Source organism: Palaemon carinicauda, chromosome 36 (assembly GCF_036898095.1).
Source record: "Palaemon carinicauda isolate YSFRI2023 chromosome 36, ASM3689809v2, whole genome shotgun sequence".
NCBI classification, from domain to species: domain Eukaryota; kingdom Metazoa; phylum Arthropoda; class Malacostraca; order Decapoda; family Palaemonidae; genus Palaemon; species Palaemon carinicauda.
The window spans coordinates 1,939,725-1,953,772 of NC_090760.1; the positions used below are offsets into that span (position 1 = coordinate 1,939,725).

The 14,048-nt window shown below is 37.2% G+C and overlaps 1 protein-coding gene across 3 annotated transcripts in view; it reads left to right on the top strand.

The window, feature by feature from the left end:
* LOC137628712 (protein bicaudal C homolog 1-like) overlaps positions 1-8,320 on the top strand; it is a 45,603-nt gene extending 37,283 nt beyond the window's left edge. For all 3 annotated transcript variants that reach the window (XM_068359862.1, XM_068359863.1, XM_068359864.1), the window contains 2 exons: positions 597-716; positions 6,768-8,320. In XM_068359862.1, the coding sequence (XP_068215963.1) occupies positions 597-716; positions 6,768-6,856 (209 nt within the window). In that variant the 3' untranslated portion in view covers positions 6,857-8,320. The remainder of the gene's footprint in view (positions 1-596; positions 717-6,767) is intronic.
* Positions 8,321-14,048: the final 5,728 nt, after the last annotated feature.

Here is a 14,048-nt window from a genome sequence, read left to right on the forward strand (position 1 = left end):
GAAAACTAAAGGCAAGGATCTGGCAACACTGTATGATGCCAGATCCCTGACTGTGGTTTTCCCTCTTCTGACGTCATTAACCCTCATTTTCACTAACTATTGTGGTCTGGTATCACTTTGCCCATTGGGTATTCTTGATCGTGTGGACAGGGCTTTACATAATAGCTAGATAAGATTTGGTAATTTATAAGATATATTGGGCTCTTAACCCTTTTACCCCCAGGCTATTTGGAAATTTCCAACCCTTAACCCCCAGGGGTTTTTTTTTCTCAGCACATTTTGCAGTATATTTTTTTTAAATTGCTCTAACAGCCTTATTTTTTGTCATAGAGGGTCAGGTTGGTCTCATTCTCTTGGAAAATGCCTGAATTTTCTCAAAACATTATAGAAAATATGAAAAAAAAGTTTTATAGCATTTTTTTGCAAGGACGTACCGGTACGTCCATGGGGATAAAAGGATGGCTTTTGTGAAACGTACCAGTACGTCCTTTGGGGGTAAAAGGGTTAAGGTGTTCTAAAAGCACTGTACATTACTTCTTTATGGCTTTCATTTTCTTGATGCATTTACTGTTTCATGTTTTGTTTTTGTTTTTTAGATGTGTTTGCTGCCCAAGATGTTGACCTCAACATGTTCATGACCTTGGATAGTACGGATCTTAAAGAATTAGGAATAAAGATCTTTGGACATCGTAAGCGCATTTTGATGGTTATAAAAGGTAAGGAATCTTTTTGGAGTTGATAGTATGCCTCGTCTTGTACATTAGTATTAGTATAAGGGTAGAGTCAATGATGTATGAAATAGTCTTCGTATTACGCACTATATCTTTTATAGTATATTTATTCCTACGAGGATACAAACTTCCAAGTCTTTTATATGCACTAACTGCTAATCATGTTTCTACAACCGGCCAATCAAAAATTTGGTTTACTTGCACCATGCTTCTTGTTGGGTAAACTCGGCGCATACGCAAAGAGCAAAGAGAGGCTTGTTAACAGCGTCCCTTAACACTACTGGTCAGTAATTGAAGAGGTTTTCTCATTACTATCAAGCCTTTCGCATTAATCTACAGTAGTTTACCCTTTTAGTGTTTAGTTCTCTTGACTTTTTTTTATTTAATTCATGGTCATTTTAGTGACTCTTCATTAACTGTGAACCACCTTGTCCTGTGTGTCCCAGTGAATAATCCAGCCTCATGCTAGGAAGATCCAAGGTAACAATTTAACGATATTGTCCTTCAGATTCCTGATCATACGAACAACTAGTTTTATTCCATAGGGCAGTGCTAGTTTCTGTTAAAACAAATAGTTGGGATGTATTGCATCACACTTATTTGTCCAAAAGCTCTGACCGCTCCACAAGAAGGTAATCGGGGCCACCATTTTTTCCCCAAATATAACAAAATCAGAAATACCTACACATCTTAGACATGTATTGCTAGGGACCCCCCCATGAGCTTATGATCTACATGGGTTTGCTTGCAACCTTAATGTTCTGCAATACTACTCTACTATACATGTCCTCAAAATAAAGGTGTTTACAAGCATTTAAGCTCTTGATGTAATTTTTTCTGAGCTCCGTCTTTTATAAAGACTGTCATATGAGCCTTTATATCCTCAGGGAAATGTCACTATAAACTTCCCCTTGAGTACATGATGCATGTGGGTTTGCCGTAACCTCGCGTTCCACAAAACCGCACATTGGTAAAAATCTTCAACTGGTGAATGGAAAAGAAACTCGTCATTGAACATTTATTGTACCTTAAAAGGGAACCTTCAAGCCTTTTGACATCGTCTCAATGGGTGTTGTGGTGACAGCACAGCTATGACCTAACTGGCAGATCTCACAGGACTCATGCCAGTTCCATCCCCAGGCCTCCTTACTCGGACATTCTTGACTAGAAAGATCGCCAAGGCGCATAATGATCTTGATTAGACTTGAAGCCTACTTTGGGGTTTTTCATTCCAATTCAAGGAAGTGTGCTCAATTTCTTTAGTATTTATTAATTTGCTAAAAAATTGTCCTTATTCTGTAACACTTGATGTTCATACCACTTCACCCCTGGCGAAGATTACCTGTTGTGAACTGAACGAACAGCCTTGCCTCGTTATGAACAGGCTACTCCATTCCCTGGCAGTTTTCTTTGATCACTTTCTATTACAGTGATACCTCGGTACTCGACCATAATCCGTTCGAGATCCGTGTTCGACCTCCGATTTGTTCGAGTACCGAATTTTTTTTCCCCATAAGAAATAATGGTATATATTCTATTCCGTTCCCAAGCACTCGAACAGGCCCAAAATATTAATAAAACGTGTACCTAAACAACAATAATTATCTAAATGTGTATGAAATTGGTCAGAAAATCCTATAAAACAATTTTAAACCATTTACTGTACTAAAATAAAACAATTTTAAACCATTTTCTGTACTGTAGTGAACATACCTTTGAGCAGCGGTTCGATGGCATACAGGGATGGATGTGGAGAGGATGGAAGGGGGAGGTTACTGCTTGGAAGGAGAGTCCCCTTCCATGATGTGGCGGGGTAGTTCTCCTTCAGGAGTTGTTTCTCTCTCCAATGAAAGGGTGGGCAGATCTATTTCAGGGGTTTCTTCTCTTCTTTGTCTCTTCTTTGGAGGAGAAACAGGCTTTGATGTAGCAGCTTTCTTTTCTTTTGTGAAAAACTGGTCTATTGTTAATTGTTTCTTCCTCCTCTGCAGTATTCTTCGAAAATGATGAATACCTGTTCTATTACGAATACCTGTTCTATTACGAAACTTTTCAAACCAACCCCTGCTCGCTTTAAATGTAAATGAATCACTTTCACTGGTACTCGGACTTTTCTTCACTAATTCTTCATAGATATGCAACGCTTTTTCACAAATGAACGCTTCACTAACACTTTCCCCGGCCAACTGTTTTTCTTTAATAAATATTAAAAGCAACTTTTCCATCTCCTCAATCACTTGTGGCCTTTGCTTAGTTACCGCCGTAACTCCCGTTGCAACATTCGCCTTCTTAATCATTTCTTTATGCTTTAAAAACGTAGAAATGGTCGACTTCGCCATTCCGTATTCTACCGCTAAATCGGACACTCGTACACCATTCTCATATTTCGCTATAATTTCCTTCTTCAACTCGATCGTTGTTCGCACTGTTTTCCTCTTCTCCTTCCCCTTAACACTCATTACTTTCTTGGGACTCATTATGAAAGCTAAAAAAGCAATTAAAAGCACTGAAAATCACTAAATCACAACGAATGCTGATCGCGCGTTGTCTGAGTGACGCTCTCGAGAGAACTGATGCTTCCCGAACAAGCGAGAGTGGCCGAGAGATGGCGCGATCATCACAAAGCCCATGCGGTCGTCACGTGTTCGGCTGGTCGAGTACCGAATTTTTGGTCGAGCACCGCAGCAAAAATTTCTCGAAAATTTTGGTCGAACTCCGAATTGTTCGAGTATAGAGTCGTTCGACTACCGAGGTATCACTGTATTAGTAATTGTATCAGTGAAGGTTTTATCTCTCGGAAACTGGAAGTTTGCCCTTTCCTCTTTACGAGCCGCTACACTATCCTTCATGATTTAAGTTGATCTCTTGCTATTACTTATTAGATCTTCCAGAGAGGAAGGGTTTACCTCTTAATTTCCCAGAGACTTCCTTCTCCCTGAGGAAGACTCCCATATAAATGATAAAGAAATTTTATATCCATGTTGGAATAGACTACAAATTTTATACAATTTGTATTTTTCTTAGTTATACAAACCTGTCATTTATCAAAGGTGCTGCCTCAACACTCTCCTTTGACCAAGTGAGTGTTGTGAAGAGGTGCTGTGAGCTCCTGCTTGCTCATTGTACATGCGCTATGTTTACCCAGCTCGAAGCAAGGTGTAATCAAATCAAATTTTTTATTAACTGTTCGTAGAAAACACGATTAGCAGTACTGTAACCCCATATAAATAACTCGGGGATTGCGCAGCTAGGAAAAATCCAAATTATGAGATTAGTATATGTACAGTATGTGTAAATCCTGTAACAGCCCTACTTCAAAAAAATGGTATTTGAAGAATGATGATTAATCTTGTCATGCGATATGACAATGAAATAACAGTAAACATCGTAAGAGTTGGGTCTTTGGGTTCCCTCGTGATTAGGCCACACCTTTCCCTATGTATTTTTGGGGAAATTGCCTAGAAATGAACAGTTGCTTATTCCATTGGTGTTTTCCTTTTTAAATGACAGGAAAATCTTTAAATACAGTAGATAAAGGGATCAACAATAAACAGTGGCTTCAGAAGAAATAATTTGTTTTTCAAGTAGCCAGTCCTAGATGGTTTGAGATCGGCCTTCTCCTAAGTAACAGAATTCAAGTAAGAAAGGCATTGTATTGCAGTCTACAGTTTTAAATTTAGATATTCCACAGCCAGTAAGAATTGTTGCCTAAAAACCTGTTATTGATAAATTTTATTAATCATTAAAATAGTGAAGCAGAGATAAATATATGGGGGCGACTGTAATGGGTTATTAACTCTAATGGATACGATATTACATAAAATAAAGCTTTAATGTATTTTAGATTTAATATTTAGTGTTTTTATAGTGTTTTTGCATAGTTCTAGTCTTCTGTGAAGACCCTTTTCTAGATGGACATATTTTCAGTTTATTCCTTGATAGATCATTTCTCTTGTAGCCTTATTCCTTGTTGTTTTTGTTAGTCTTCATTATTATTATTATTACTACTTGCTAGGCTAGAACCCTAGTTGGAAAAGGAGGATGCTATAGCCCAGTGAGGAAAGGAAACCTTGAAAAGTAAAATATTTTAAGAAGAGTAACATTAAAATATATAAGTCTTATATAAACTATAAAAACATTAACAAAACAAAACAAAACATTAGTTAGAATAGTGTGCCTGAGTGTACCCTCAAGCAAGAGAACTCTAACCCAAGAGACAGTGTAAGACCATGGTAGAGAGGCTATGGCACTACCCAAGACTAGAGAACAAAGGTTTGATTTTGGAGTGTCCTTCTCCTAGAAGAGCTGCTTACCATAGCTAAAGTCTCACCAAGAGGAAAGTGGACTTTATGGCTCTGGTTGATTGTCCTGGATTCCTTAAAGAGGTTTCACACTTTGCATTGTTTAGTACATTGGCATTGGTACCAGGATGCCTGAAAAATTTAAATATATCAATCAATTGGCATTGGTACTACATGTTCTCTGCAACAATTGTTAGAGCCTCAACTGCTCTTTTTTGCCTTCTTTTCAACTGTTCCTTTCAACTTCTTTCTACTTAGCTATCTGACTTTGACTGACCGTAGATTGCTTACATATTTAATTTCAACGTCTTAAGACTATTCAGTTTTCTTGAAAAAATATATCTGTATATAGCTAATATGATGACCTCATGAAAACTTAGGTAGTGAAAGAAAACTAAGGTAATTTATAATATAACTACTGTGTTTGATTGAATAAAACTGGAGATTAGTTTATTTTTATTTAGTACTGTTGTCTTAAGATTGTATATAAACCTTCAGGAAGTTTATGGTTTACCAGAGTGTTTGATTTTTATTTTAGGTTTGGCTGAACCTTTTCACCTTGTGCATGTTGATATTTTGAACTCGGGTTGTGAAAGACCTTTTAATTGTTTTACTTTGAGTTTGTTGTCCAGTATTTTATGCTTAGCACTTTTTTTTTTCATATTTTCCCCTTTCATATCTAAAAAGAATCTGTAGGCTACAGTTTCTGGTAAAGTTTTTTACTACAATATTAGTATTTTTTACTACAATATTAGTATTCTGAAGTTTTCTTGAACTGCTAGTGGATTTTTGTAAAAGATTCAAAACAAATTAAGAGGAGGACATGACCTATTTCAGTGATGCCAGTTTCTTTTGTTGAAATATATAAAGCCTTGATAGGTCTTCATTCCAATATGGGAAGAGCAGATTCCTGAGATGCACCACAAGTAGGGTAAGGGTAAGGGAAAAATTTAGCACAATCGAATACTGTACAATGTAAAGGGAAAAGCCAGAAGAGAAATCGTCAATTTTTGTTGCGGATAAGTGGACCCAAAAGAGCAACGTAATTGAGACTGATATATCTTCTCGGAATTTGGAAGGGGATTGCCAATTTTTAGTAAGGGTTGATGATCAAGTTTTATAGAAGTACAGATATCTGCTGAACATTAGCAAATGAAACATCCCACTAAATGTGCCGAACATTAGTAAATGAGACATCAGTAAATCTGCCAAACATTAGCAAATGAAACATCCCAGTAAATGTGCCGAACATTAGTAAATGAAACCTCAGTAAATCTGCCAAACATTAGCAAATGAAACATCCCAGTAAATGTGGCGAACATTAGTAAATGAAACCTCAGTAAATCTGCCAAACATTAGCAAATGAAACATCCCAGTAAATGTGCCGAACATTAGTAAATGAAACATCAGTAAATCTGCCAAACATTAGCAAATGAAACATCCCAGTAAATGTGCCGAACATTAGTAAATGGAACATCCTAGTAAAGCTAAATTCAAATAGATTGAGAATACAAGATGTCAAAATTCTAAAGTCAAAGGCTCTAAATATCTTATAGCTGTTGATTTCAATTTTAACTAGTATATTGTTGCTGTTATTTATGGTAATTCTCAAGTTTACAAAATGAGGTTCAAGTAGTACGTACATACTGCATTACAGTATATTCAAAATATTTTTGCTATAATTTATAAAGTAAAACTTTTAAGTCGAAAATAAATTTATGATATTGATATATTTCAGATTTAGCAAGTAAGAAGCCATTTTTTGGTGGAAATTCATTACAGTCCTTAGACCATTCAACTACGGCAGATGAAGGATCGCCAGCTTGAATTTTTCCTATTTAACTCCTTGATTAATTTGAATTACACATTCATCTCGAGTTTCTTCAGTGACAAAGGAAGTATCACGGCGTCTGTCGAGATAGATGAATTGCGTGTAGTAATAGTAATTTTAAATATTTCTCCATCACTGCTAACCATAGCTAGATTTGTAAACTATTTTATATATGTCTGCTAGTCGGTTCCAGTTATATTCATTTTCTACATGTTATGAATTCCTCACATGATTGCCTTATACTTCGGTGCTGCGTAACATAATGAGTAATGTGTAGTGTGGCGTAACATAATGAGCAATGTGTAGTGTGGTTTACATTAGCATTTTTATATATAGATTATTAAGTTGGTGACATGGAAGCTTAAGAAATAACGTTTGAGCTTTAGCTTTGTTTGATCTTTAAAGTAAAGCTGGTGTTCTTCATGAAATCGTGTGCCTTAACGGCACCAAATCTCAAAAGCGTTGATAGAAGTGTTCTAGTCATCCTAGTTTTTTACCTAGTCCCGCTAGAATTTAAAGTTAGAACTTATCCAAATTGGAGAAAGTAAAGTTTGCTGAATTTTTTTCTTAAAGTAATTTTTAAGATTTTGATGCATTCTGATCCTCAAACCTTTGTAGTCTAAGAGGTTATTGCATTTGATTATATACCTTAGTCTTTATACTGTACCAACCTTATACTTGTTTGATAGTTATATACTGTGCTCGATTTGTTTATATTAGTTTTGCAAATATTTGTTAGTTTTTACCGTGCATATATTTGGAATTTATCAACAAATGGGACAAATACATTATTAACTGTTATAAAAGCAAGCTTACCCAATTGTATGAATTCACCGATTGTATTGTTCATGAAGTTAATTGGTTATGGATCATAAATTGTATGTGTCTTATCAAGAAAATTTCTTCAAGTGCATCTCATAAATCTGTTATATTCCCTATCAAAGGTAAAGTTTAAGACGACATTGTTTCCAATATTGAGTAACAAAGTTTTGTGGTTCCCATAAATCCTGTTTTGTATTTTTAAATTAATTTTTTGTCGCAGTACCAGTAAATTGCCAGTTTTACGCACGAATGATAGTACTATGTCTTAATGCTGGTATTATTGCAAATTAAATGTGTGATTTTGCATAAACTATTCCACTCATATATAGTAATCATTGCAAAATATTCTATGAATTGTGAATGTATATATTTAACTTCGTCTATTTTTGTATTTAATGACTAACCTTGCTTAATCCTGTTAATTGATTTTAGAATAATACCTTTTATCTTATTTTAGTATAGTGGAGACTTCACACAGATGCCTTGCATTTGTGTGTATGTCGGCATCACTTAAAGTTTTGCATTTTCAAAAATAAAAATCCAAAAAAAATTTTTAATTCGAATTGAAGCATTATGTTTCTAAGATTTTTGCGTTTGATTTTTTGTTTAGATTGATAAAATAAAAGTTCCTGAAATAAGTCAACGTTCTTACACCTCTGTAGATTTTCATGTCTGGTTTTCCTGATTTGAGAAAAGTTCCGTTGAAGATTCTTAAGTTTATATAACCTGCTTGGGTTGTTCATTGTTGTACAGGGAAGGAATCTCTTGGTATTAACCCTTTTACCCCCAAACTATTTGGAACTTTCCAACCCTTAACCCCCAGGCGCTTTTTTTTTTTTTTTTTTCCCCAAGCACATTTTGCAATATATATTTTCTAAATTGCTCCAACAGCCTTAATTTTCGTCAGAGAGGTCAGGTTGGTCTCATTCTTTTGGAAAATGCCTGAAGTTCTCAGTTATCAAAAATATGCAAAAAAAAAAAAAAATGTAAATGGAGTTTTTTGCATGGACGTACCAGTACGTCCATGGGGTAAAGGGATGCGTTTTGTGAAACGTACCTGTACGTCCATTGTGGGTAAAAGAGTTAAGCCTAAATTCCATATGCCAAAAAGAGAATTCGCTGCTTGTGTGAATGCAAATGGCACAGGCATCTGAATGTCACTTATATCTAAGCCAGTATCTAAGTAAAAATCTTGTACATCAATAGTACAATGATTGGCAACCCTTAAAAACATGGCCAGGGTTGAAGCACAGTCGAATGCATCATTACAAAATGGCTTCTGTCAAGTAATTGTAATTTATTCATAAGAACAAGCTCGACTCAAAAATAATGAGGGATATCTTTGTAAGGAGCCTGTTATTGAATACCAAAAATACATAAATATGAAATATTTTGTACTATGATGAAAGTCGTTAGTATTTAAGTAGGAGTATGTAAAGGTTTATCGCATGCTGTCTGGCAAGTCATTCTCCTTTATCTTTCAATAAGTGGACAACTCGCATTTTGGGGGTTAATACGGAGCTTAGTGTTGCAGTTGAACTGGTAATGTGAATTATTACAAATACTAATATATTTTGGGGAGAAAGGAAATTCTATCATGATTAGACAGATTTTAATTGGTCTGTTGTAGACATGTCTTGAACTAAAGTGTACCTGTGGACTTGTTGAAATAGGTGTTTGTGTGTACATAAAAGGAAAGTTAGCGAGTAGCCTAGTCTAAGTTACTTGGACTTTGAAGTTTCATCTTTATTTTGATAAGAGTTTTATGGTAAACTATTAGGAAACTAAAACATTGCTTAGTAAAAACTTAGCAATATCTATTACATGTTTATGGGATGTAATAAGTCTTCTGGCCCATGAGGTAATAGACGGGTATGAGTTTCTCAGTGTAGCAATTACTAAAGGTTCTTTAGACAACTATATGCACCAACATTTTAGCTTGACCTGACCTTTGACAATCTTCCTTTCTGTCTTGCTCACCAATTTCTTAATTTCATATTCTTCGTGCCACTGCTGGCTATTAGCCTACCCCCAGCTGCACTTCTGTACTTAATGTACTATTTGGTATGGTCCTCGCTGTAGAAATTTCATGTGGAAATATGTAGAAAATGAATTGCATTGACCTCATTAAGTATTAATCTATTGAGGTCTTAAAACCTTTGAGGAAATACAGTAGTTTGATTATACCTGTACAGTATTTCGTTAAGACATCTACCACCTATGTTCTAATGTTATATTTTTCTTGGATTGGACACATGAAAAAAAAAACATGATCTGCACAAAAGCATAACAAAGAATAAAATTGTAAGATAATGGAAAGTATGGAGTTTTCCATTTGTTTTTGTTTGCCATATCGTACTGTTTAGTTCTCAACCTCTTGTTTCTTTCCTGCCTACTTGGCTTGTCAGCATTGCATGCAGTGATAATATTCACCTACATTCACAATAGCTCTGACCACTGAGCACAGGACTCCAATGAGAACACAGTACCTGCAGTTAATGCATTACTGTGCGGTAAAGGAGTTTTGCATTTTATAAAGGATATAAGATGACCCATGTAGGCATGCATTCCATTTTACCAATTCTTCTCTCGTCAATTTGACTATGCCTTACCTGTTTGGTAAATTTTAGATAAAAATTCATTGTTTTAGACATGGCAGACACTTGTGAGGATTATAAACCGAACATGTACGATGCGATAAGCAATAAGATAGTGCTAGTTTGCAAGCCCTTGTGGAGCAGATATCATTTGAGTGGCAGTAAGTCATGATGCTTCTTGGCAGAACATGGTAGAAATTTTAGGCTGGACGCTGTCACAGCCTTGTGTGGTCACATTCGTTCATCGTCTTACAGAAATTGGGGCAATTCTGTTATCCTGCACATCACTAGTTTTAATTATACCCCACCCAGGACTCTGATTCCCAAATTACTTGAGGGTGTAGGGATATGTAGAGATGTGGTAATCAAGAGAAAGATACCCACGTTACTGTAGGGGTATGTAGAGATGTGGTAATCAAGAGAAATATACGTACCCACATTACTGTAGGGGTATGTAGAGATGTGGTAATCAGAAACAGATAATTTGGTGGAAATTTACTTATCAGAACAGCAAAACTTGAAGGCAAAGTAAATAGAACTTACACAAATGGCTGGATGGATTCATAACACAATTGAAACATTGGTATACTAGGGTAAAGGTCTTACTGAGATCCCTGAGAGGTTCACCCAAGCTAAAATTGTACCATTGCTAGTCTTGAGTGAAAACTGTCCATTTTGATCACCTTTATTTATAGGTCACATAGTGTGACTATCTGAAACCCTAGAAAGCCAAACGAAAATGTCAAAATTATAAACAATACTGCATGTCTTTGGTAAATATCTAGGTAGTCATGTACATAAGAATAACAATGATGTATAGATGGATAACATATCCACATATGGGTTTGTCTTTGGGAATACTGTGTAGTCACTTAGCACGAGGTAGCAAAAATTTAGTGAAAACACTACGGATGGAATATCCCATCGAGCAGCAGTGGTAAACAAAAGGGGATTACTCTTTCCCACAGATGACTGATATGTAAAAGTTGCCAGATTTTGTACCTGGTGGTGCTGTCTGCAGGTCTAATGTCCATTTATGTGAGGTTTATGTCTTAAGAGGCTGAGCGAATCGGTCATCTGGTGGAAGAGCAAGCTGAAATGACACAAAGGTTTGGGCAGTTACACATGTGTATGGCAAGAATCTTTCGAATTGGCAAACTTGTTAAGTGCTGGCGATTGCAGCAGGGTGCTGGTTGGTACTTGGGTTGCATTAAACCGTGAAGGGTTGATATCTGGTGACAGGAATCGTAGGTATTGCTGGTGTCTTTTGCAATGGAGGAGGACCAAGTTGTTTGAGTAGTTGTGGGTGTCTCGGGTAAACGACCGAGCTTTAAGTTATTTCAAAAGTTACCCTCGATGCAAAATTGTGGGCTTTGTGTTTGCAGTGGTAGATATTTTCAAAGTGTTACTTTGCCTGAGCCATCAATTTTCAACACACACCGGTCATATTAATGGATTTCTATTGCTTGTTCAATTTTTTCCCATTTCAGGGATTTGTTAGTCTGGTTTTGGATTCTTGCATAGGTGCCAACTATGATAGGTGGCAGGCATTTTGTTTGGTCAGACGAGCACTAAGCTGTTTTCAAATGCCGGTTCCTAAGTGCTTCCTCTCTAGAAGCTAAGGTCACTTGCCTGGTTTCATGGGGGATATGTAACGTCTCCTGACTTATCCTTCTCCTTAGAGGATTAGACTAGGTAAAGTCTATTGGGGGTGCAGATATCTATGGTTATCTTAGGATACATCCCTGATTATACACGATATCTACGGATAATCGTTTCGGGGGTTAGAACCCTGGGATACCTGACGGTAATTCTCTTGTAATATCACTCGCAGAAATATAATACAGTAGGAAGCAGCCGAAGGGAACTTCCATCAGGACGACATGGCTCGAACCCAAAAATAGATTTTTCCTACTTCAAAATTACTTTTATTGACCCGGGAGGATGGGAATGAAATCCTTGACAGACCCAAAGACAAATTGGGGGCTGGAGAGTGTTTGGCCTCTACACGGGTGGCATGTGGATCCACCCTAAATTGAAGCAGTGGGTGGCCTTTTCATCATTGTTAATGGCTGAAGTTCACATGTGTTGAAGGTGATGGACTTATAGTGGCAAAGTAGGAACTGACCGAGATTTTCTGATCTCTTCGTTGCTAGGATTGGAAGACTACTTTATGTCAGGATGGCAGAAAACCTCAAATCAATCAATCAATTGGAAGACTACGTGGAATGGGTGGAGGCATCTGGCAATAAGGGCAATCACATTCTGTGGCGAGACTGCTGGCATTGTTGTTCCTTGTCTAAAATTTCACTTGTTGTTTGCTGCAGGCATCTTCAGTGTGACAGATATGAGATCCTTCGTCAAACCGAGTTGATGGATGACTTTGATGCACGCTATGCAACTTTGTCAGCTAGTATGATGACTTTGCTTGGTTTTCACTCGCAGTGAGGAGGACAACTGGTCGAGGCATGGAGGCACATTTCACTCGTGTCTGAGAGCTGGTTGTGAACGTGATGTTCAAGCGTTACAGTTCTACTGCTGTATTTTTTTATTATATTCGGTGATTATGCAGAGAAATCAAACCACCTTAATATCATCAAGCAATTGTACCCGCGTCCAATTTTTCTTAATTTTTTTTGCCTCTGCACAAACTTTTTAAAGTGATGCTTTTTGTCGCAGTGTTAGCATGTGTGGCCATAGGCAGGACATTCCCTTTTCCTCACTTTTGGGGGTTAGTGATGTCCATGTCCCATTTTGCCACAGTATGAACACACCTCATGCTTTTGTCTCCTTTTGGTCATGTTGGTAGTGATCTTTGAAAGCATCATTTGTTCATGCCTTGTTTGTAGGTGCTACTAGCTGGAGCAGCATTGTGAGTATAAGAGTTGTGATGACGAGGTGGAGTGCTTGCCTGATTCCTTAACCTTGACAAATTGGAAGATTTTCTCAAGGGTCATGTCTTAATCCTTGTCACCAAGGAGATCAAGCTATATTTCTGAGTCCTCAAAACCTTTGGTTAGTACATCGCGGAGGACAGCTTCTGTGTAGTTGACATACGTGTTGCAACCTGGGCATTTTATCATAAATTTGTAATTCCAGCTTAACCTCAAACGTAGGAACCAAATGACCGGATCAGTTCATCGCTTTCTTAGTGCATATTGCACAGGGTAACAGTGGCAACCAATTAAGTTTTCCTCCCTGACAAATGTTTTCATAGCTTTCAGGACCCCAGCCTCTTAGGGATTGGTTAATGTGCCACCAGTTGTATAAGCGAGGTCCTTGCGCAGCTGCTCATCACAACACTCCAACGGTTAGACGACTCTTTCCTTACCAGTCCCTTTTCTGGTTTTACATAATCACTCTATCTTGATGTGCCACCAGTTGCACGAGTGAGGTCCTTGCGCAGCTGCTCATCACAACACTCCAACAGTTGGATATGACTGTCCTTACCAGTCCCTTTTCTGGCTTCTACATAGTCGGTCCATCTTGATAAAAAGTACGACTAGTCCTCGCTAGCGCTTGCATAGGATAGGTGACCCGTTAAGTTTTTCCTCAGCAACACTTGTCAACGTTGGCATTGTGTATTGTACCATGGGTAGTGGTAAGGGCTGCGGCAAGAATTGCTTCCACATCAGGGGACAGGGGTTGCATTATAATCACAGTTGGCAATAGGACAGTTAATCACAGGCACCTTGTAGGGTTTGTTGACAGGATTCACAACAGCCTCATTATAGATAAGAATTTATTCTATTTTAGTCTCAGTTATTCT